Source organism: Choloepus didactylus, chromosome 14 (assembly GCF_015220235.1).
Source record: "Choloepus didactylus isolate mChoDid1 chromosome 14, mChoDid1.pri, whole genome shotgun sequence".
In the NCBI taxonomy this organism is placed as follows: domain Eukaryota; kingdom Metazoa; phylum Chordata; class Mammalia; order Pilosa; family Megalonychidae; genus Choloepus; species Choloepus didactylus.
The window spans coordinates 1966698-1990141 of NC_051320.1; the positions used below are offsets into that span (position 1 = coordinate 1966698).

Genomic DNA, 23444 nt, shown 5'->3' on the forward strand with positions numbered 1-23444 from the left:
TTTATTTATTAGATTATTAATAAAGTTAAAATGCATGACAGACTAAAAACAATTGTATTATTTCATGGAACATGGCATTCTATAACAGGGAAAGCTGAGGACATAGAAGGTTTGTAAACAGATAGTGAGCATGAAGTCTTATCTAGAAGCAGGGATTGCATGAGAGAATTTCAAGTAGAGGTAACAATTGCAGGCTTTGAATAGGCATTGCCCTAGCTGAGTTCACAGACTACCATATAAGTCATGTACAATTTTCTTCTCTCTTACAAAATGATGAGAATTTGGCCATTACTCTGAAAGACATGTCTGTTACAATCTTAAAGTACATATTTCCTATGAAAACAAAGTGGAGTGTTTAGTTCCTGCCTCTGTAGGACACATGCTACAGACAGAATTACAGTAACAAGCACACAGTACCAATAAGTACAGTCAGGAAACAGGCAGAATGTCAACATACAGACTCTACTAGAACCTGTCTGTCAGCATATGAACCCTACCAGAGCCTGTCAGCCAGTCAGCATGCAGACCCTGCCAGAGTTTGTCAGTTAGTCAGCAAACAGCCCCTGCTAGCCAGTCAGTGAGCATGCAGATACTGCTAGAGACAGACTTCTGGACACCATGAACCTAAATTAAATTCCTCAACTTATTTCTGATGTCTGTGTCACCCCTAGAAGTTAGAGATCTACACTGCCAATATTGCAATATTGCTTGCCCTTTGTTCCCGGGTTTTGTTGCTTTCAGATTCTGGTTCCAGTGGCTCAATTGTTACGTATTTTACAAATAAAAATATTTAAAAATACAAACAAGTCAAAATGCATACTGGAAAAGCTAGTTAAATTCTGTTTCTGGTGGCTCAATTGTTAGGTATTTTACAAATAAAAATATTTAACAGTACAAACAAGTCAACATGCATACTGGAAAAGCTGGTTAAATTTATCAGTTTTCTTGACAATGCACAACATGGCTTCTGAGCTTGATAAAGACATTGGAATATGGATAAGACTTCATAACCCAGATACAGCCTCCAAATTATTGGACACATTTTCCCTTATATCTTGGCTACCCAAGGACCAGTTAGTTTCCCTGGAACTTGGATCTCCTGCTCACAGAAAAACCACATGACAGATTTATTTCCAGACAGCTCTGTCATATGATTCTTAAGAATCCCAGTGCTTCTGAAGATCAGAAGTGGTTGTGAAGAAGGAGACCCAGAACATCCCATGAAAAAATCAATCATTCAACTAGGGGTACATGTATATTGTACCCCTAACTTTAAATTCTTGCATTAACAGACCAAAATAATGCCTCAAAACAGATACAAGGACATAGTGAAGACTCTTTGCACAATGCATGATCTTAAAAGATTTTTCTTATACTGTTTTCCAACTTATTGTAAAAACAAAATAAAACAAAAGACAGTAGAGCTAACAAGAACTAAATTACAATTTGGGGAGTAGGAGATAGGAACCAAAGTGTGTTCTCTAAATCTGCTTTAGATTCCTCATTCAAGTCTGTCACAGAATTCTTCATTCAGCTTCGAAGCAAGGAAAAGAACATAAAAGTGACCTTCCATTCTCCATTTTATACAAGTGAATTAAGTTCCAGAGTCTTCATGTATTTGTCTCAAAACAAAATTTAGAGCTTCAGAAAAGTGTATTCCGGAGTCCATCCTTTCTTTGTATGAGATGTAATGTAAACACAATCTTAGTAATATGTATATGCTACCAACTGGTAGGCAAGGAGGATAGAAAAGAAAAGATGGGAAATAGGACTTTTCTAGAATTTCAGGTAAGTTCTTTATTCCATTCTATATTCTCCTTGCTTCTTCCTGCTGAATCTTCTCTCAAGGGATCTCCATCTAAAAACTGAAGGATGCTGTAACTTGTCAAGTTCCAATTTGTCCAGTCCTATCTGAGAATAGTAAAACTGCCTCAGGCTCTTCTTTTGGGGGACTAGCACTATGGGATAGCAGAGATTGAAGAAAAAATCAGCAGACTGAAAGACAGAATCAACATCCCAGTGGCCTGTATCCAAAACTGGAGTTTAAGACAAGGCAGCACAATGGTATTTTTGCCTGAGAAATCCCCTCTGGCTGAGAGAAGGGACAGCCCACCTCCAGAATCCTTGGATCAGAGTGCTCCCTCTTATCTTCAATTATCCCTGAATTACTCACACCTCCCAGCTAGAGCTAGGACTGAATACCCATTTGAGCTAAAGATGCCACCAGACAAACAAAGCTACATGAAACAACCTTAAACAAAAATGTCATATGTACCTCCTATACCTATTCTCATTCTCATGTGGGAGGTGGCCATTCCCATTCCCAACTCTTTTTAGTCTCCTAGTCAAAGGACAAGAGAAAAGTTAAGAGAATCAATCTGTACTCCACCCCAAAGTCAACATTTACAGACTCAATGTGTTAACTTGCAAATGTTCATTTGTTATAGATTATAAGCCCTGTCTCTAAAATAACCTTCTTCAAAGCAAGGGCCTTTTCTTCTACTTCTTTTTATCCTTCCCCCACCACAATTCCCATCCAACCCAAAGCCCCACAAAGACACAAAATCCACTGTTTCGGTTTACTCAAGTTATCAGAATGCAATATACCAGAAATGGGTTGACTTTTACAATGGGTATATATTAACTTACAATTTAAATTTTTTAGACCATGAAAATGGCCAACTTGAGGCATCAATAGGATGATAACTGGACTCTGAAGATAGGCTGCCAGCATCCAGGGCACCTCTGTCACACGGGAAGGCACATGGTGATGAGTGCTTGTTCTTTGTTCCTGGGTTTTGTTGCTTTCAGATTCTGGTTCCAGTGGCTTCCTCTCTGAGCTTCTGTGGGTCCTCTCCTAACTTCTCTGGGGCTTCACTTGTGAGCTGCTCTTAATTTCAACTCAGCTTCTCTGGGGCTTCCCTGAGCTCTCTAGACCATTTCTGTGAGTACTTTATCCTCTTATAAAGGATATTAGTAAGGCAATTAAGACCCACCTTGAATGGGGTGGGTCACATCTCAATTGAAATAACTAATCAAAAGGTCCCACCTATAATAGGTCTGCACCAACAGAAAAGGATTAAAAGAACATGACCTTTTCTGGAGTACAAATTACCACAGTAGCTGTCAATAATTTTCAAAAATTCTCAGCCATTAATACTAATATTCCTCCTCATCATTACTTTCTCCTTCTGATCTCCCCCATTACATAAATATAAAACTTTTGTTATTGCCCCATAGTTCTTAGGTATTCTGTTTCATCTTTAAGTCTTTTTTTTTCCTTTTTTGTTCTCTTCACTCCTCTCTTTGGGAAGTTTCTATTGACATATATTCAAGCTCACTGATACTTCGGTTGACCTTGTCCACTCGTCTGATAATCCCAACAAAGGCATTCTTTATTTCTGTTACAATGTTTTTGTTATCTTGCATTTTCTCCTGATTCTTTCTTTGGATCTCTATCTCTTTGCTGACATTACCCCTCTGTAGTTTTTCCTGACCTTTTATTATAGTAACACTTGTACAACCCAAAACTTCCCATTTTAATCACTTTCAAGTGTACAATTCACTGGTACTAATTACATTAATTATTGTGCTACCATCACTCTAATTCATTACCCAAAGTTTTTTATTACCTCAAACATCAATTAATTAATTCCCCATTTCCCTCACAACCTGGTCCCTGGTAACCTGTAATCTACCATCTGTCTCAGTGAATTTGTTTGTTTTAGGTATTTCATGTAAGTAAGATTCTACCGTATGTTCTAGTTTGCTAATGCTGCTGGAATGCAAAACACCAGAGATGGATTGGCTTTTATAAAAGGGGGTTTATTTGGTTACACAGTTACAGTCTTAAGGCCATAAAGTGTCCAAGGTAACACATCAGCAATCGGGTACCTTCACTGCAGGATGGCCAATGGTGTCCGGAAAACCTCTGTTAGCTGGGAAGGCATGTGGCTGGTGTCTGCTCCAAAGATCTGGTTTCAAAATGGCTTTCTCCCAGGATGTTCCTCTCTAGGCTACAGTTCCTCAAAAATGTCACTTTTAGTTGCACTTGGGGTATTTGTCCTCTCTTAGCTTCCCCGGAGCAAGAGTCTGCTTTCAACGGTCGTCCTCAAAATACCTCATCTGCAGCTCCTGTGCTTTCTTCATAGTGACCCTCTTGGCTGTGGCAAGCTTGCTCCTGCTGCCTGATCTTATATAGTGCTCCAGTAATTTAATTCAGACCCACCCAATGGGTGGGCCAACACCTCCATGGAAATTATCCAGAGTCATCACCCACAGTTGGGTGGGGCACATCTCCATGGAAACACTCAAAGAATTACAATCTAAAAACACTGATAGGTCTTCCCACACAAGATTACGTTAAAGATAATGACATTTGGGGGGACATAATATATTCAAACTGGCACACCATATTTGTTTGTGTGTGTGTGTGTATGTGTATCTGATTTATTTCACTCAAGTTCATCCACAAAGTATTATAGCATGTATCAGAACTTTTTTTTTCTTGTAGCAGTGGGGAAAGCTGACATTCCTGTCTTGTTCTTCACCTCAAGGGAGGCTTTCAGTCTTTCAACTACTAAATATGATGACAGCTGTGGACTTTTTGTATATGCCTTTTAGTATGTCAATGGAGTTCCCTTCTCTCTCTTTTTACAAAGTGTTTTTTTTAATGAAATTGTGTTGGATTTTGTCAAATTCCCATTCCATAACAATTCACCTGATAATGCAATTTTTCTTCATATATTAATGTGGTGTATTACATTGATTTTTTAAAATTATGTGAACCACCCTTACATTCCTTGAATAATTCTCAATAGGTCATGGTGTATAATTCTTTTAAAATGACATCATGTTCAGTTTGCTAGAATTTGTTGATGATTTTGCAGGAAATCAGTATATGATTTTCTAAGCCAGTTCTCAGTCTCAAGTAAAACCAAGGTTAGGAGATGCAGACATCATCTGGGTCAGTCTTCCACAGAGCCAATTAGGGCTGATGTACAAAGACACCCAATATTGTCATTAAGGTGCAGCAATAATCAGGACCCAGAGACCCTCATTTGAATGTGTCTGGGCCACCACTGTGGGTCCTAGGAACTACCATGCAGAACTTAGGCTGGGAAGGGGCACAGGACAAGTAAACTTGCCCTGGGGCTTTCTTAAATTTCTTACTTTACTTTTCTTTTTTTCCCAATTTCAGAAAATAGTATTAGTTATTTGTTGAGTCATTGTCAAGACTTGATTTTCTTCCAAAGTTTTGGGAAAGTCAATTCTAATAAATTCTGCCCATTTTTCATTGTTTCTCAGGGGCTTGTGTGCCAGGTGGGTCTTACTCCACAGTCTTGCCCCATGTTACCTCCTACACAACAGTTTTTGCATCTTTTGAACTTTTTCCTTTAGAGTTATTAGCATATTGTCATGGTTGTTTTGTAACGGTGACTTTGTAAATATAATCATAAACTTGTAAGCAAGCAGGAAATTTTAAATTAACCTCAAAATGTAACCTAAAGCAGCTTATAAATGTAATCTTAAAGTAGGAAGTAAGCAGGGGATGAGGACCTTTGGTTTCACAAAAAAGCAAGATGTAAAGTGTGCAACAAAATGTAAATGTAAAGTTTGCACCTTTCCCAGGTGTCACCTAGTTCCTGAAAAAAAAATGGGAAATAATTAAATTACTGAAGTTCTCCAAACATGTTAAATATTAACTAAAATGATTAACTTCCTTTGTCTCTAATGGTAGGTTTAGCCAATGAAAGAATCATTTCAGGGAGATAGCCCCAAACCTCCCAGATATAGATAAGCCTTTCCTCTACCACTCTTGTTACAGGTTAATTAAATGATTAACTCTTTTCATTTTTGGGTATAAAAACCAAATGAAGAGACACTTCAGGGAGACAGATTTGGGAAAGCACACTGAGTGATGAACCCAGAGTTGGGAAGTGCTCCTTCTACAATTTAAAATTATTCCTTTGATATTTCCAATATCTTGACCAAATTTGAGTGTAGGTCTGATGTTGGTTGCCCAGATCTTCCTAATTTTTGTTTGTTTTGTTTTGGTTTTTTGTTTTTTTTCCTTTCAGCATGCTTATAATATATTGCTGAGAGCCAGGCATTATCTATCAGGTAATGGAAACTGAGGTAAATAGACTTTTAGGGTAAGCTCTTACATTCATCTGGCTGGGAATTGGGCTGTGTTCATTGTTTCATGTCACTGTGAGTTTCAGCAGTTAAACTTCTTTGGGGTCCTTGCTTTTGTTTCCTATGTGGTCTTTGGGTTTCTTTGGGGATTCCTTCTTAAATTGGACCTGAGCTTTTCAATTCTTAACAGTTGTTACTCCTTCTTATATACAATAACTGTATTAATGTGTTGGTAAGATGTTTGGGAGGTAATTGTTCTATAATTCTATGATAAGGTCTCAGTCTTTTAGTGAACTTGTGTCTCTGACGTGAATATTTGTCATCTTTTTCTCACCACCTAGGTGTTATAGGAAGGCCAGGGGGGCCTGGAGTTGGTCTCTGTCTTCGTCCAGGTAAGCAGTTAGGCTCTGCTAAATCCAGAATGCTCAAACTCTGGTAAAATAGTATTGCTTAAGGCAAGGTGTTAAGGAGAAAAGAATGCTTTGTGAACATTTTAAGTGGCTACTTTTCTCTTCCTACTGGCAGAGGCACAAGGGAATTTTTCTGTGAGAACCTGCTGGGGTTCCTGGAAGTAAAACTCAAGGAAGTATGGGATCCCCCTAAGGCTGGACCACTAGATTTTCTTTTTTAATCTCTCAAATTAGTCCACATTCAATCATCAGTAATTAGTCACATCAAGTACTTACATTGTAACTCAAGGGAAATTTAATACACCCCTTTGAGTGTTCTTATCTGTTGCTGGCTCCAGAAGAGATTCTATACCTAATGAACAAAACTTGGAACCAAAGTAAATACAGCAGAATAAATAAGGTAGAAACAGGGATGCCTTGAAATGAGAATCTTTCCATTATGTGCCTTGCTCATTAGGAGTACCTTTGAGGAACAATAACAAATGCAAAGTCATTACTCATACATAGAGGGTAAAAGTAGGGAAAGAAATTGGGCCTAATATCCCAGCATCCTAGGAACCCTCAAATATGGACTGCCTTTCAGATTGTGGAGCATCTACATCCTATGGCCAGTTGTAGGTTCTCCTCTAAGCTATACTTTAATTTGTCTTTCCTGATCCTTAAATACACCCTCTATTAATATTATCATGCATTCTCAATATAGTTAGTGGACTTTCAGAGCAGATCTAATCAATATATGTAATTGGCAAGTGGACAGGAAAGATTTAATAGTAGATTTAATAATAATTCTAGTGTTTTTGGCCAAAGAGTGTAAAGGGCATGTCTAGAGGCCTGGATGGATCTGGATGTGGAAGGGCACAGGGTGTAAGTGAGTTACCAGTTTCAGAAGGGGAATAATTTCATAACGAGTGCAGAGTAATTACTATGAAAAATGTGAGAATATATGAAGCCATCAACTCCTGAAAACATCAACTCTATAACAAGTGAAAATCAAGTTACACAATGAATAATAACAGTGATATACATGCATCAGTGAATGTTTAATATGGATATGTTTGAACATAGTCATAAGCATATAGATGTCAGAGTTTATCTACATTTATAAAATGTTGCACAGGAGAGCTAACTATTTATTTAGAAACACTCTAAGGTATATGAACTAAAAACAAGCCATAGTCTTCTCTAGTTTCTGACCATAAAAACATGGACTGACACCCAGCATTCTTTTTAGTAAGTTACCAAACTGGTAATCATCATTTCCATACTCTCTCCAAAGTGTCTCTCTCATCTTTTTTTTTATAGATGGCATAACTCCCTTAAGTATTTCTTGCAGGATCAGTCTCTTGTTAACAAATGCTCTCAGCTTTTATTTATCTGTGAATATTTTAAACTCTCCCTCATTTTTGAAGGATAGCTTTGCTGGATAGAGAATTCCTGGCTGGCAATATTTCTCTTTCAGTATCTTAAATATGTCATACCACTGCCTTCTCACCTCCATGGTGTCTGATGAGAAATAAGCACTTAATATTATTTTTCTTCTCTTATATGTAGTGAATCATTTTTCTCTTGCTGTTTTCAGAATTTTCTCCTTCTCTTTGGCATTTGATAATCTGATTAGTATGTGTCTTGGAGTGGGTCTATTCTGATTTATTCTCTTTGGAGCGTGTTATGCTTCTTGGTCCTTCCCTGGTCTCCTGAACCCCAGAACCACTGCTTTGGATAGTTCCTGCCTGTTATCTAGGTAATTTTGGTGAAGTGCCTTCTGTGTGTCCTTATTCCCCATCTTCCTGGAAGTCTTCTCTGAAATATATTTTGAAATTATATTTTCCTTAAATTATTATAAACATCTTCTCATCATTGTATATCAAGTTGTTTAGAATTGCTTCTGAAGTAATCTTTTGATATTTATACTTTCATTAACTGAAATTCATGTTCATTTTGTGAAAATGATACAGCAGCTTGTAATAGAAGGTGACAACTGGGGTTATAAGTTTTGTAAGTAACTCAAGTCACATGAAGAAAGGAAATAAAGTTTTATAGTTTTAATGGAGATGTTGAAAGAAAATGAAGGATGGAAAAGGAGAAGAGTAGGAAGAGAAGGATCTAGTAAAATGATATAAGACTAGAGGAATACAGAAGAGGAGGGAAATGGAGAATTATTTTGTGGTAGAATGGTTATACTCCTCTTAGAATAAGAAGGCACTATGTTATTAAATAAACTTCTACTTTGCTAAGGCTTATGGCTGTATAGACATCTGGAGTTGAGATATGTGAAATTCCAGAGAGAGGGGTGTACTGCCTAATTTAAACTTCCAGACCTAAGGGGACAAGAAAATCCCCATTTTGGAAACTTAATGTTCTTTGATTTTGTTTTGAATTTAAAAGATATGGAATCATATCTTTTAAATTCATAGTAGTTGATGAAGTCTAAAAGTCTTTACATCCATAGAGTATTTAGATGCATAAAAAATATTGAGGTATAAAATTAGCCTTTCAAAACAAAGTGAATCATCAGTGAAAACAGCATGGGCTTTCACTTAGACTTGAGTTTAAATTTGAAATAGCATTGATAACACTTCAGAATTTGGGAAAGTGTTGCCTTTTCTAAACCTCTTGTTCTTGAAGGAATTCCATGTGTGCCCCTCACAAGACTTACAAACTTGTGATACTTTCTGTGCAGGGCATCTCAAATTCATGTACTTGGGTCAGGATACAGCTTCTGCTGCAGCTAGAGAATGAGGGGCCCCTTTGGTGGCTGTTTCAGGTGTTTCTTACCATTCACAGGTGTGCCCACGAAAGACTGTTTTCATGACTGTGCTTTGCCTCTCCTAATTCCCTATCCAATATCCACCAAGGTTTTGTTCTTATTGTTTAGAAACAAGAGCCATAACTCCCTGAACACCAGATATGTATAACCTCAAGCTGCAGGGGAAGTTATGCCCCATGGAGTTTATTTTGCACATAAGAGATCAAAGATAGGAGATAAATTCTTTTTTTTTTTCCTGTCTTATTTCCTTGGAAACTAAAGCCGTGCTGATGTGCCTGGTTGGTATATTGAGATGTTTCATCACTTTTGAATGAAAGTGTAGCCAGTGATATGTGAGTATGTTATAGAATCTTTCAGCCAAATCCTTTTTTGTTCTTCTTTTATTTAAAGAGTATTCCATTTACAGGTGGAGTAAAACAAACAGGGTAACTTAGTAAAATAGAATTGGAATATAATGTGTGAAATTTTGGGGGATTGTTCTGTTGAACATTAGTAAATGAGAGAAGTACAGGATTTCAGATGGATTATTTCCAAAAATATGCCAAAATAGAAGAGACAGGCAGAATAATGCCCACCCTCCCAAAGATATCCAAGTCCTAATTCCAGGTGAATATGTTACCTTTCATGGATAAACAGACTTTTCTGATTGAATTATTTAATGTGTTTTAGATAGCATGATTATACTTGAATATCTTGGTGTGCCCACGGTAATCATGAAAGATTTTATAGAGGAAAGAAGGAGGCAGATGAATCAGTGTTAGGGAAAAGATACGATGACAGAAGCAGAGGTTGGTGTGATGTGATTGCTGGCTTAAAGAAGTCCAGTAGCCTAGGAATAAGGACAGCCTGTGGAAGCTGGAAAAGCCAGGAAAAGGTTCTCTTACAGAGCCTCCAGAAGGTATACAGCCTGCTGGACACTTTGATAGTGCAGCAAACCCATTTTAGATTTCTGTCTTCCAGATTTGTTAGATATTTTTCTGTTGGTTTAAACCACTGAATTTGTGTTAATTTGTTTCAGGTTGAATAAGAAGCTAATACCCAAGACAGAATAATTAGTTTCAGAAAATACATACATGTAAACCAAATTAAAAAGAAGAAAGTGCTACAGTTTTCATTCTTGACCTTACTTCACTTAACAAAATACATAAGATTGGTAATACTGCAAGGTAACTTTAGTGCTGTTGCTCCAAATCTGTTCACCTAGACAGACACAAAAAGGATCATTTTCTGGCTGGAAATATGCATCTCTAATTGGAATTATATTGGCTGTTCAAGCCAAACATGCTTATAATAAATTAAAATCAATTAATCATATCCACCAATAATATAAAAGTCTACAGCCAAATATAATCAAATTATTGCCCATTTTGTATCTTGAGACTAGAAATATACATTATATATTTAGGCTTTTCTTCTTTCAGTATTCTGTTTATTTATGACCAAAGTTAAAAATACACTCACTAATCTGAAACACACAACTCTTGGTTTCAGCTTAGTTCTTATCTGCCTTGAAATGCCATAACTATAGTTTATTACTAGACTCAGTCTTCACGTTGCATGTCTTGCCTACTCTCCTTTAATCCTATGTTGGAAGCATTTTACATGTACATTGATGTTTCACATGATTATCAAGCCCTTGGGAAATAGTCCCATTTTAAGGCAATTATCCTTTTTCCCCTAACATTCTCAGTGCTGAGCACACTAAATAAAAATGCCAGAAGAAGTGTATTTGATGTCATGGTTTTATAACAAAGGCAATTTTATAAATCTGTGTCTAGCATCAGAACATCATATGGGGAAAACTTAATTGCGTGTCATATTTGTATGAGCATAAACATTTTGCTTTGCTTACATAGACTGAACAAGAGCAATGAAATGTAGAATCCCTTTATATTTTTTCTCAGAATGTTGTGCCATATGTCCAATTTCCATGTCTTTTAAGCACTCATTTTTTGTTATTATTTGCTCTTTGAGTTTTATTTTTCTGTAATACAAATTGACTTTAAAGTACAAAATAACAATGGGCCAACAACATATTATGTATATTGATGGATAAAATGATGTAATAAAAAAGGAAAATAATAACAAATCTTTAGTCATTGAGCAAAAGATGGGAATGGCAAAGAGGATTATATTGTTATTTCTTCCTTGTTTAGTAATTACACACTTTATTATGTTGGGTGCATTTATTTACTTCCAAATTATTTTATTTTATATATGTTTGTTTTAGTTTTACAATTGATACATTGTGATATCTGGAGCAATTATCTGGGTCTTTTGGGTTGGAATAAAATGCATTAAGATTTTTCCTATTTAAATTAAAGGGAACTTCCATGGAAGATGGTGGAGTAGAGAGCTCCAGGACTAAGTCCTTCCACCAAAACAACTATGAAACAGTAAGAAACTGTCTGAAACAACTATTTTGAAACTCCATAGGTCAGAAGAACACTGTACAGTATCCAGGGAAGAGCAGGAGGAAGAAGCTGATAGATAAAAGTAAATAAATGCAAATTGTCTCTCTCTGCATGGTGATTACTGGTGCTCATCCCTTACTCTTTTGGTAGACCACCCAGGGTCTGGTCCCTGGCTAGCTACTGGTGACAGAAAGGGTCACAAAAATTCTCTTCCCCAAGAACAAGGGTGGGCATGGCTGTTCCTGGATCATGGCCTTTGATTAGTGGATTTGGATTGCTGGATCTGGGATCTGAGGGCAGTTATTATTGCAACCTGCCCCTGACAAGGGCACCAAAGTGACAGCATCCAACACCAATGCAAGGTGTCAGTAGTGGGGTGATGTATGGGGATCCTGTTTTTCACCCATGATTATTCTGTAAACCAACAACTTCTCTAATGAAAAAAAAATTTAAGGTGAATGTATGTTAAATGATATGCCATACTAACAATAATCAAAAGAGGTGCAGTAGCCATATTAGTTACACACAAAGCAGATTGAAGCACAAAGAAAATTACAAAGGGTTAAGTGAGGCATTATATAATGATAACAGGATTAGTTCTCCAAGCAGATATAATAATCCTGAATGCATATGCACCTATCAACAGAGGATTGGTAGTGTGTGTAATCTGCTTGATTTGGATAAAGTATTTTATAAATACCAACTACATTCAGTTGATTGATCATTTTTTAAAGTTCAACTACATCCTTTCTGATTTTCTGCCTGCTGGATCTATCGAAAATTGACAGAGCCATGCTAAATGTCCAACAGTAATAGTGGATTTATCAATTTCTCCTTTCAGTTCTATCTGTTTTGGCCTCACATATTCTGACTCTGTTGATAGGGGTATATACATTCAGGATTATATACCAGAATTTCAACTACCATAGTATATGTTCCATGTGCACTTAAAAACAGAATATATACTCTGCTGTTGTTGAATAGACTGTTGTATAAATGTCAGTTGGGTCAAGTTCCTTAATAACACTGAGTAACTCTACTAAAAATGTTGTGTTACTGACTGTTTTCTCTCTATTATCAAGAGATGGATATTGAAATTTCTGTTTGTAATTTTGGACATCTACCTATCCTTGCAGGTCTATCAGGTTTTTTATTCATGTTTTTCTAAAGCTCTGTTATTAGAATGATGGAAATCTATTATTACTATTTCTTCTTCATTAATATATAACTTTATTTTTCTGAAATGTCATTTTATATCCCTTATGATGTTCTATCTCTGAAATCAACTTAGTCTATCTTTACTATAACCATTCCAGCTTTCTATTGACTAGTATTAGCATGAGAAATATTCTCCCCTCTTTTAAAAGCCTATTTTTGGTCCTTTTATTTAAATTGTGCCTTGTAGACAACATAGAGTTAGATGTTAAATTTTTTAAAAAAATCCAATTTGACAATATTTGACTTTTTCTGGCTATGTGGACTGGTTAAATTTAGTGTTATTGATAAAATTAGGTTTAAGTCCATCTTCTTGCTATTGTCTTTTCATTTGTCCCATGGAGTTTTTCCCTTTTTCCCTTTTTCTGTTTTCTTTTAGATTAACTGATCATTTATTTTTGTGTGTGTGGCTTCAGCAATATTTTTTGTATCATCACTTTACTGTTTGCTGTCAGACTTATGGCATAGTTGGGATAGATCTTTTATTTGTCACAGTCCTCATTCAATAGTAATTATATCACTTCACATACAACTTTTGTTACATTTTTAATTGTTATTTAAGCAGTTAATTATCTTTAAAAAGAGACATAACTAATTAAAATATCATATGTTTTGTTATCATTTACAGTGTTCTTCTTTCTTTGTCTAGATCCATATATATCTGGCATAAATTTGCTTATACCTGCAGGGCAATCTTCAACATATCTTGTATCACAGGCCCATAGCTGATGGATTCTTTTGGTATTTGTTTTCTGAAAAGTAATTATTTTGCATTCCTTTGTAAACTATATCTTCCCTGGGTAAAGAATTCTAGATTCACAGTTACTTTCATCAGTACTTTAATGCTGTTATTCACATTTTTCAAAGTTGCTTTGCCTTTGATGAGAAATTTTATGTCATGCTTATCTTTCTTCTTATGCATACAAAGTGCCTTTTTCTCTTTTGCTAAGTTTTTGTTGTTTTTCTTAAAATTTTTTCCCAATGACTTTGGAAAAATTGGCATGCCTTTAGGTAGGTTTTCTATACATTTCATGTTTTTGGAGTTTGTTAATTTTGTTTTTTTATTGCATTTGGAAAATTTTCAATTATTAACTCTCTAATTTATAGGCTCTTCATTTAGGAACTTCATTTACATATACATGTGGCTTCTTGAAGATGCCCCAAAGCTCATTATCACTCTTTTTGTGATTTTGATTCTTTTTTCTCTCTGTGTTTCATGTTAGATAGTTTCTGTTGCTGTATCTACAAGTTCATTAATCTTCTGCAATGTACAGTCCAACTCAGGGATTCCATTTGGCTTCAACTGTTTTTCCCTTTTGCTGTGTGGTCTGGAAAATAACTGAAGGCAGTAAGTTTGTTCAGTCATAAGCTTATCACATTTCTTTTTCCATAAATCATGGAAACATTCTTTCAGTTCTTGATGTCAGTGTCATGGCATGAATATAAATTTTTCAAATATTTAGTCTTAGTTTTCTTATTCTTGTTTTGGGTGGGAAAGTAAATAGAGTTCTAATATTTCCAATTAATTGGAAATGGAAGGTGAGTTCTATATTTGACATTTCCATTATTTTCTATTCATTAATGTACTTTTAATATACTCTTACATCCTACATTAAAATGAAAAAAATACCATTGATACTTTCTTTAAAACATGTCAATAATTTGATCACTTCTCATAACATGACTGCTTCCATTATGACCTTAGTCTCCACAGTTTCCTGAGAGTATACTAAATACCCCTCATATTTTTTCCATTTTCCAATCCCTGCAAACTATTATTTACACAACAGCCACAGCAGTCCTGTAACTGAGGATACATCACATCTCCTCAGTACAAAATCCTCCAAAGATTACATTTTTCAAACAGAATAAATAAAAAATTTACAATGGCCTGTATAGTAAGGTAATGGTAATGGTGAGGTCTTGCATTAAAATATATCATTATCACCTATATTTACCCATCATGTCCTCAGCTCTAAACACCTTTGATTCCCATCCCCACCCCAAACATAATACTCATACTATCATTTAAGAGCTCCTGCACTGACTCTCAGTGTATGTCCAAATGGCACACTCATTCAATTCCTCACGTATTTGCTTAAATGCTATCTTCTCAGAGAGCTCTCCAGGTTAACATAATTAAAAAAGTATCCCTTGTTCTGACTACTTATTCTATTTCATTTACATATAAATCAATATGTTCAGTAATACTGTATTATCCATTACTTATTTTGCCTGTTTTCTGCATCTTTCCAAGGGAATGTAAGACCCATAAACATAGGAATTGTGATTGTTTCATTTGGCAATGTATATTTGTTGTCCAGAATGGATAATTTCACATAATCTTTATCAGGAACTGTTTTGCAACTTTTTCTATGGTAGGAACATCAGTTACATAGTGAATGGACTGTAGAGAGTCCCTAGTTCCATAAAGGGCATTGTTTAGTGGAAGAGACATGAAAACAGATTCTATATGGGGAAAATGGAAGAATGGAACCCAACCAGGACTTGAAACTAAATACAAACTCATATCTGGAGTTTGAGCTGAAGTTAGTCATCTCTTAGTGTTGCACTTGGTTTGAAAAGAAGGAAATAATTTCTATATTTCTACACATCTTACTGATGGATTCTTAGGTTAAAGAAATGTCAGATACAGTTTTTTTTTTAATAAGTTTTATTTTGAAATAAATTCAAACTTACAGGAGCAGTTGCAAAAACAGTACAAACCCCATACATAGAACTCCAGCATATCCCGACCCCCCTCCCCTGATATCCTGATCCACTTTTTTTTTTTTAATTGGGATTGTTCAGATACCATACAATTATCCAAAGATCCAAAGTGTGCAATCAGTTGCCCCTGGTACCATCATACAGCTGTGCATCAATCACCACACTTAATTTTTGTTCAATTTTTAGAACCTTTTCATTGCACCAGGGAAGAAATAAAGTGAAAGGTGGGGGGAAAAAAAGGAAAAGAAAAGGAAACTCAAATCCTCCCGTATCTCTAACCAACTCCCCTCAATTACTGACTCATAGTGTTGGTATAGTACATTTGTTACTGTTTATGAAAGAATGTTGAAATACTACAAACTGTAGTATATAGTTTGCAATAGGTATATATTTCTTCTCTATATGTTCCTCTATTGTTAACTTCTAGTTGTATTGTCATACATTTATTCTGGTTCATGGAAGTGATTTCTAGTATTTGTACAGTTGATCATGCACATTGCCCACCATAGGATTCAGTTTTATACATTCCCATCTTTTGACCTCCAACTTTCCTTCTGGTGACATATATGACTCTGAGCTTCCTGTTTCCACCTCATTCACATGTCATTCGGCATTGTTAGTTATTCTCACATCTTGCTACTGACACCTCTCTTTATTTCCAAACATTTAAGTTCATCCTAGTTGAACATTCTGCTCATACTAAGCAACCACTCCCCATTCTTAAGCCTCATCCTATATCTTGGTACCTTATATTTCATGTCTATGAGTTTATATATTATAATTAGTTCTTATCAGTGAGACCCTGCAATATTTGTCCATATGTGTCTGGCTTATTTCACTCAGTATATTGCCCTTGAGGTTTTGACATCAACCCTTTTTTTTTTAAGATGCTTTTGTTCACACCCCATACATTCCATCCTAAGTAAACAATCGATGGTTCTCTGTATGGTCACATATTTATGTGTTTACCACCTTCACCACTATCTATATAAGGACATCTACATGTCTTCCACAAGGCAGGAGGGAGAGTCAAAGAAGGTAGAGAGGCAAAAGAAAGAGGAAATAAATGACAGCTAGGAAGTAGCAAAAGGAAAAGTAATCTTAAATCAAAGTAGAGTAAAGAGTCAGACGATACCACCAATGTCAAGTGTCTAACATGCCTCCCCTATCCCCCCTTCTTATCTGCATTTACCTTGGTGTATCACCTTTGTTACATTAAAGGAAGCATAATACAATGATTCTGTTAGTTACAGTCTCTAGTTTACATTGATTGCATCCCTCCCCCAATGCCTCCCCATTTGTAACACCTTGCAAGGTTGACATTTGCTTGTTCTCCCTTGTAAAAGAACATATTTGTACATTTTATCACAATTGTTGAACACTCTAGATTTCACCAAGTTACGTAGTCCCATTCTTTATCTTTCCTCCTTTCTTCTGGTGTCTCACATGTTCCCCACCTTTCTCTTTCAACTGTATTCATAGTTACCTTTGTTCAGTGTACTTACATTGTTGTGCTACCACCTCCCAAAATTGTGTTCTGAACCACACACAACACCGTCTTCTCCTATCCCTCTGTAGTGCTCCCTTTAGTATTTCCTTTAGGGTTGGTGTCTTGTTCACAAAGTCTTTCATTGTCTGTTTGTCAGAAAATATTTTGAGCTCTCCCTCATATTTGAAGGACAGCTTTGCTGGATACAGGATTCTTGGTTAGAGGTTTTTCTCTTTCAGTGTCTTAAATATATCACACCACTTCCTTCTTGCCTCCATGGTTTCTGCTGAGAGATCCGCACATAGTCTTATTAAGCTTCCTTTGTATATGATGGATTGCTTTTCTCTTGCTGCTTTCAGGATTCTCTCTTTGTCTTTGATGTTTGATAATCTGATTATTAAGTGTCTTGGCATAGGCCTATTCAGACCTCTTCTTTTCGGAGTATGCTGCACTTCTTGGATCTGTAATTTTATGTCTTTCACAAGAGATGGGAAATTTTCATTGATTGTTTCCTCTATTATTGCCTCTACCCCTTTTCCCTTCTCTTCTCCTTCTGGGATACCAATGATACATAGATTTTTGTACTTTGTTTCATCTTTATAACATCTGGAGATGTTGCTCATATTTTTTCATTCTTTTCTCCATCTTCTCCTTTGTGTGTAGGCTTTCAGGTGTTTTGTTCTCCAGTTCTTGAGTGTTTTCTTCTGCCTCTTGAGATCTGCTGTTGTATGTTTCCATTGTGTCTTTCATCTCTTGTGTTGTGCCTTTCATTTCCATAGATTCTACTAGTTGTTTTTTTGAACTTTCAATTTCTGCTGTATATATGCTCAGTGTTTTCTTTACAGCCTCTATCTCTTTTGTGAAATATTCTCTAAAGTTTTTGAATTGATTTAGCATTAGTTGTTTAAATTCCTGTATCTCAGTTGAAGTGTATGTTTGTTCCTTTGACTGGGTCATAGCTTCGTTTTTGTTAGTGTAGCTTGTAGTTTTCTGTTATCTAGGCATCTGACCTCCTAGGCCACCCCAATCAGGTTTTCCCAGATGAGAACAGGTTCATCTCACAGAAGGAGGAATATTCAGTATCTGGTTCCCCTGATGGTTTTTCTTAGAGGATTAATACATCTGTGCTTTTCTGTTTGGCAGGTGCAGTCTGTCACCACCTGTGTAAGGGGGTGTGGCCTGTGGCTCTCCTCCCCCAGGCTTTGGGGTCTGGTTCCGGAAAGGTGGGTGGTAAAACTGGGCCCCTCCCTTTCCTTCGGGAAGCTATGCCCCCTCCAAAGAGGTCGCTGCCTATCAGGAAGTTCTTTGTTTCTCTGACTCTGCTGATCAAAGTGTTTTGATTTTAAAATAGCTGAGTCTGTCTTTACTGCAAAGCGCTGCAGGCTGAAAGTGGCTGCAGTTTTCTCCACAGAGAGCAAAAGGGACAGAAAAGCTCCAGGTTCACCCATCAGCCTCTGGGCTTCTCGTCCTGAGACAGATATGTCCCCCAACTCTCCCTAGGTCAGTTGTCCGCAAAAGCCTCTGCTTGTTGAGGATTCGCTGTCTGTATTTAGCAGTTAACATTAAAATCCCAGATGGAGCTGGGCTGTGGTACACTAGCTTGTTCAAAGAGAGCTGTTCTCTAGCACCACACAGCTTCTGTGACGGAGGGGCTCTCGGCTCTCAGCTCTCAGTGCGGGTCCGCAGTTTTACTTACAGATTTTATGCTGCGATCTCAGGCATTCTTCCCGAGTCAGGTTGGTGGATGATGAGCAGACAGTCACGTTTGTCTCCACACAGTTATTCCTGGTTATTTACTAGTTTTTTGGTCATTTATGAATTGTTCCCGGGGGACTAACAGTCTTTCACTTCTCTCTATGCCACCATCTTTTCTCCCTCTTCAGATATAGTTTTAAATGGCTACAAAATAATTTATTGTTAACAAATACCACAGTGAATTTTAAATAGATTTGTACACATTTTCCAGGTTTTCCTTAGGGATTTTTTTACCTCTTTGTTCCTCAAACTGTAGACCATGGGATTCAGCATGGGTATCACCAAGGTATAAAACACAGAGGCCATTTTATCAGTATCAAAGGAATGATTGGATTTGGACTGTGCATACATAAAGAACAGAGTTCCATAGAAGACAGCCACCACTGTCAGGTGAGAGCCACATGTGGAGAAGGCCTTGTGCCTGCCCTCTGCAGCGCTCATCCTGAGGATGGCCATGAGGATCAGCATATAGGATGTGAGGACTATTAGAAGAGATGACACCAAATTAAAAGCTGAAAAGATCAGTATCATCAATTTAATTTCATGTGTGTCTGAGCAGAGCAAAGATATCAAGGGCAGAGTATCACAGTAGAAATGCCTGATGACATTACAGCCACAAAATGAAGATAAGAAAATTTTTATGATGATCAGCAAAGACACAAAAACACCATAGAGATAAATTATCACCATCAGCAGGTGACATGCTCTTCGTGACATGACAACTGTGTACAGCAGTGGTTTACAGATAGCCACATAGCGGTCATAGGCCATAGCTGATAAAATGAAAATTTCACCAGTGAGAAAAATAGAGAAGAAAGTTAATTGGGTAGCACACCAATTAGAGGAGATTGTATGTCTGTCTGAAAGAAAATCAAATAACATTTTTGGTCCCACAGCTGTTGAATAACCAAGATCAGTGGAGGCCAGATGTCTGATGAAAAAGTACATGGGTGTTTGTAGCTTAGAATGTACCATGGTGAGGATGATCAAGCCCAGGTTACCCACCACTGAGGCCGTGTAAACAAGGAGAAAGAGCCCGAATAGTGGAGTCTGCAGCTCAGGGCGATCTGTGATTCCCATTAGGATGAATTCATTCAGAATTGTGAGATTGTTTTTGTACATCCAGGTCATGCAACAGCAAACTTACATTGGAAATAATTATAAGAAGAACCAATAACTTTAGGGAAATATTTTTGAAATACATGTATGTTTAATTTGCATAAAATCAATCCATAACTTCAATGTCCACAAAAATCCTTCTTCTAATTTTGTTGGCCAAAAATCACTCTCTTTTTGTACATTGACAACATCATTACACAAAGCAAACAGTTATTCCAGAAAAAAAAAATAGTTGAGTGGTGTCCATCATGAGTAAGATAAAGGTATTGTAATCTTCACTCAGTAATTTTACTATCACTTGGGGGAAAATTGTTTAAAGATCATATTCTTACTGTGCCAAATTTTATCCCACATATTTTCAGTTGAAAATGTAAAAAATACCATTGGAGAGACTTTACCATTAAAACCTTAACCAATGAATGAATTTAGAAAGAATAATAATACAACAACCTAACATCCTGTGCCTCCTAATGATATAAAGTATGGATTATGCACCATGACTATGAAATATTGGTGATAAAAACTCTTTTCCTAAATATAATTACAATTCAGACTTTCCTTCCAGTTAATAGGCAACACAGTGGGTAAGAGAACCATGTAAATGTCACTAGAAATAATGTCAAGATATTTGAGGAAATAATATATTTGGTCTCTTCCAAAAGTTGATATCATTAAAAAAGAATTTATCATTTACATAATTAATATTATGGAAGTATGCTAAAGAAAGCCTAAATGGATTTCTTGATTGGATTCTGGTTGAATAAAAAGGAAGAATGGAAGAAAGGAAGGAAGAAAGAGAGAGAGAAAGAGAAAGAGCGAGAGAGAAAGAAGAAAGGTGAATGATAGTACATGTATAGCACTTCTTTGTGGCAAAGGGGTTCATTTAGTTGAGGCAATAAATTAGGCATTTCTACTTTGTACAGTATCTTTTGCATTTGTTTGTTCTTAGATATGAAAATGATATGAAGTTTTATGAAGATAATATTTGGAGTCATGAGATCAATGTTGAAATATTAAGGGAGTGAAATTGAATGATGTTTGCTAATTACTTTCCAATGTGCAGCATATTATATCTCTCTAATCTCTCCCTCTCTCTGTCTCTCTGTCCTTACACACAGACCCACACACACATACACAGTGGATTTTAATAATTGTTGAATAGATGGTGCTTGTAAATGGAATACAGTTGCCTTGCCAATTCTATTTTCTTTCATGCTTAAAAATATTCATAATTAAAGTTGATAAAAATGTGTAATAAAATTTAAGAAGTCCTATTTCATAATGCAGTCATGTGAAATCCATTAAACATCTGGATGAAATAGGTTAAAACAAGTAATATCCTTAAAAATGTTTGAGAGGCAACACAAAAAAGAAAACTATGACAGATTATATTTTTTCTTCTTTTAAGGTAATTTCAAATGACAAACAGAAACTTTCTGTTGTACCCTCCCAATTAGACATGGAAAAGGCTGAACACTGTGGGTAAAGTAGAACTACAGAGGAAATAGAGACAGTTTTTTAAAAAACTTTCTTAATGAAGGAAAGTGTACAAGGGATTTAACAATTAAGTGTAAAGTCTATATTATAATGAAAAGAAACTGCCCCCAGCTCTACATCTCAGCACCCCCATTCCCATTGCCCAGACCATGTGTTCATGAAGCAAATGTGCATGCAAAAAGGAGGCAATATTAACTGTTTCTGCTTTTATGTTTCCTCATGTTTACATCATTGTTTCTAAATCATTTCTTCAATTATTTATCATTTCAGACGTTACATTTTGAATATCTACTATGACAGATAAGAATTTAGCAAACATACATCATCTTCAATAATCCTAGAGTCATATAACTAATTCAATTTCTTTTATTGTCATTTCATCATCACTAATCACCAAAACACTTTGATGATTTTTCCATAGCCAAGTGAGTACCACCTACATATTGCAATCATCATTGATGTAGTCTGAGAAAGGTGAATTGACAAATGATACTTAATTATTTTGACTTATCCATAAAAGCAAGGATTTAAAGTGTGACTACATTTATTTTACTTTGTATTAAGGTAGATATATAACTATTAAAAAAAAAAAAACTTGATGATTGGCTATTTACCTAAAATCCTCATGTGAATCTCCAATATTAAATATCACAGTGCTATAGAAGAGCAATGACCAAATGAGATTCCCTGGGGGTGAGCTAGACAACTTGAAATGTATCATATAACCCAATGTAGGGAAGCAATGCTGACTAAGAGAAACAAAGTACATGCCCCATTTGCAAACATTTAACTTCCTGCTTTGTTTTATTTTAATCTGCATGTCTCAGACAAAAAACACTGTTACACAGATGTTGTCAACAACATACCAGTTAGACTATTTTGTAGAATCTATATGTTCATAGATTCAAATACCATCTTTCTATCTTTATTTTGTGTTCCACCAAATAAAGACACTACCCCTTGCAATATAATTGAATTGACTGAGTTAAAATTGAATTGACAATGATGTGAGACATAAATATTTTTAAGAAATGCCTTTTATAGATAGATGTTAATGAAAGTGGCAAAGCAGGGAACTCCAAAACCCCATCCTCCCACTAAAGATGGGATTACACTCTCAAAAACTGGGACCACAAGAATCTAATAAAAAAAATCCAGTGGCCATATAAATGCTTAACAAAGTAAGAAATGATTAAATTTCAGCTAGAAAATGCTGTGGCATTTCAATTTACCATCCCCCATTCTCTACCTCCAAGCCAGCCAAAGTGATGTTGGCCTACCCTCCTGGGGCTTCTTGATAGTTCCAGGAGAAATATCAATCCTATTTCCTAATAAATTTAGTAGTATATCTTGATCTGTCTGATAGCTATCTGAAAGATCAGCCCAGAGGCTTGCATATATGTAAAAAATGGGTACAACTATATGCTGTCCACATGACCCTCCAAAGTGTCAGAAATTCCAAAGTCAGAAATAGATTGAAAGAGAAAGGAGGAATAATAATTGTAACCAAAAGAAAAAAAATCATTAACTAAACAAGGCTGTGGTGGCTATACAGATAAATGTCAAAATAAGTTAAGTTAAAAATTGTTAACAGAGACAGGGAAGGACATTACATAAAAGAGTCAATCCATCCACAAGATAAAAGAATTATAAACATATATATACCTAACAACAGAACCAAAGTTACATGAATCAAAAATTGACAGATTTAAAGGAAGAAATAGTTCTATAGTGATAGTGGGAAACATCAAAACACATATTTTGGAGTCTAAAATTAAATACATAACAAGGCATAGTTTCACATTGTCATGTCAAAGGTTTTAAGGTCATAGAGGAAAATAGAGAGGACAAATCATTCCCCAGAGCCAACCCCAAATCCCAATACAACCTTCAACAATAAAATAAATGAA

General features: G+C 36.0%; 1 protein-coding gene across 1 annotated transcript; it reads right to left on the bottom strand.

Moving 5' to 3' along the window:
- Positions 1 to 19080: 19080 nt before the first annotated feature.
- LOC119509560 (olfactory receptor 8K3-like) lies at positions 19081 to 20049 on the bottom strand. The gene has a single exon (XM_037803560.1). The coding sequence runs from the start codon at positions 20047 to 20049 to the stop codon at positions 19081 to 19083; it is 969 nt and encodes a 322-aa protein (XP_037659488.1).
- Between the last annotated feature and the right edge of the window lie 3395 nt (positions 20050 to 23444).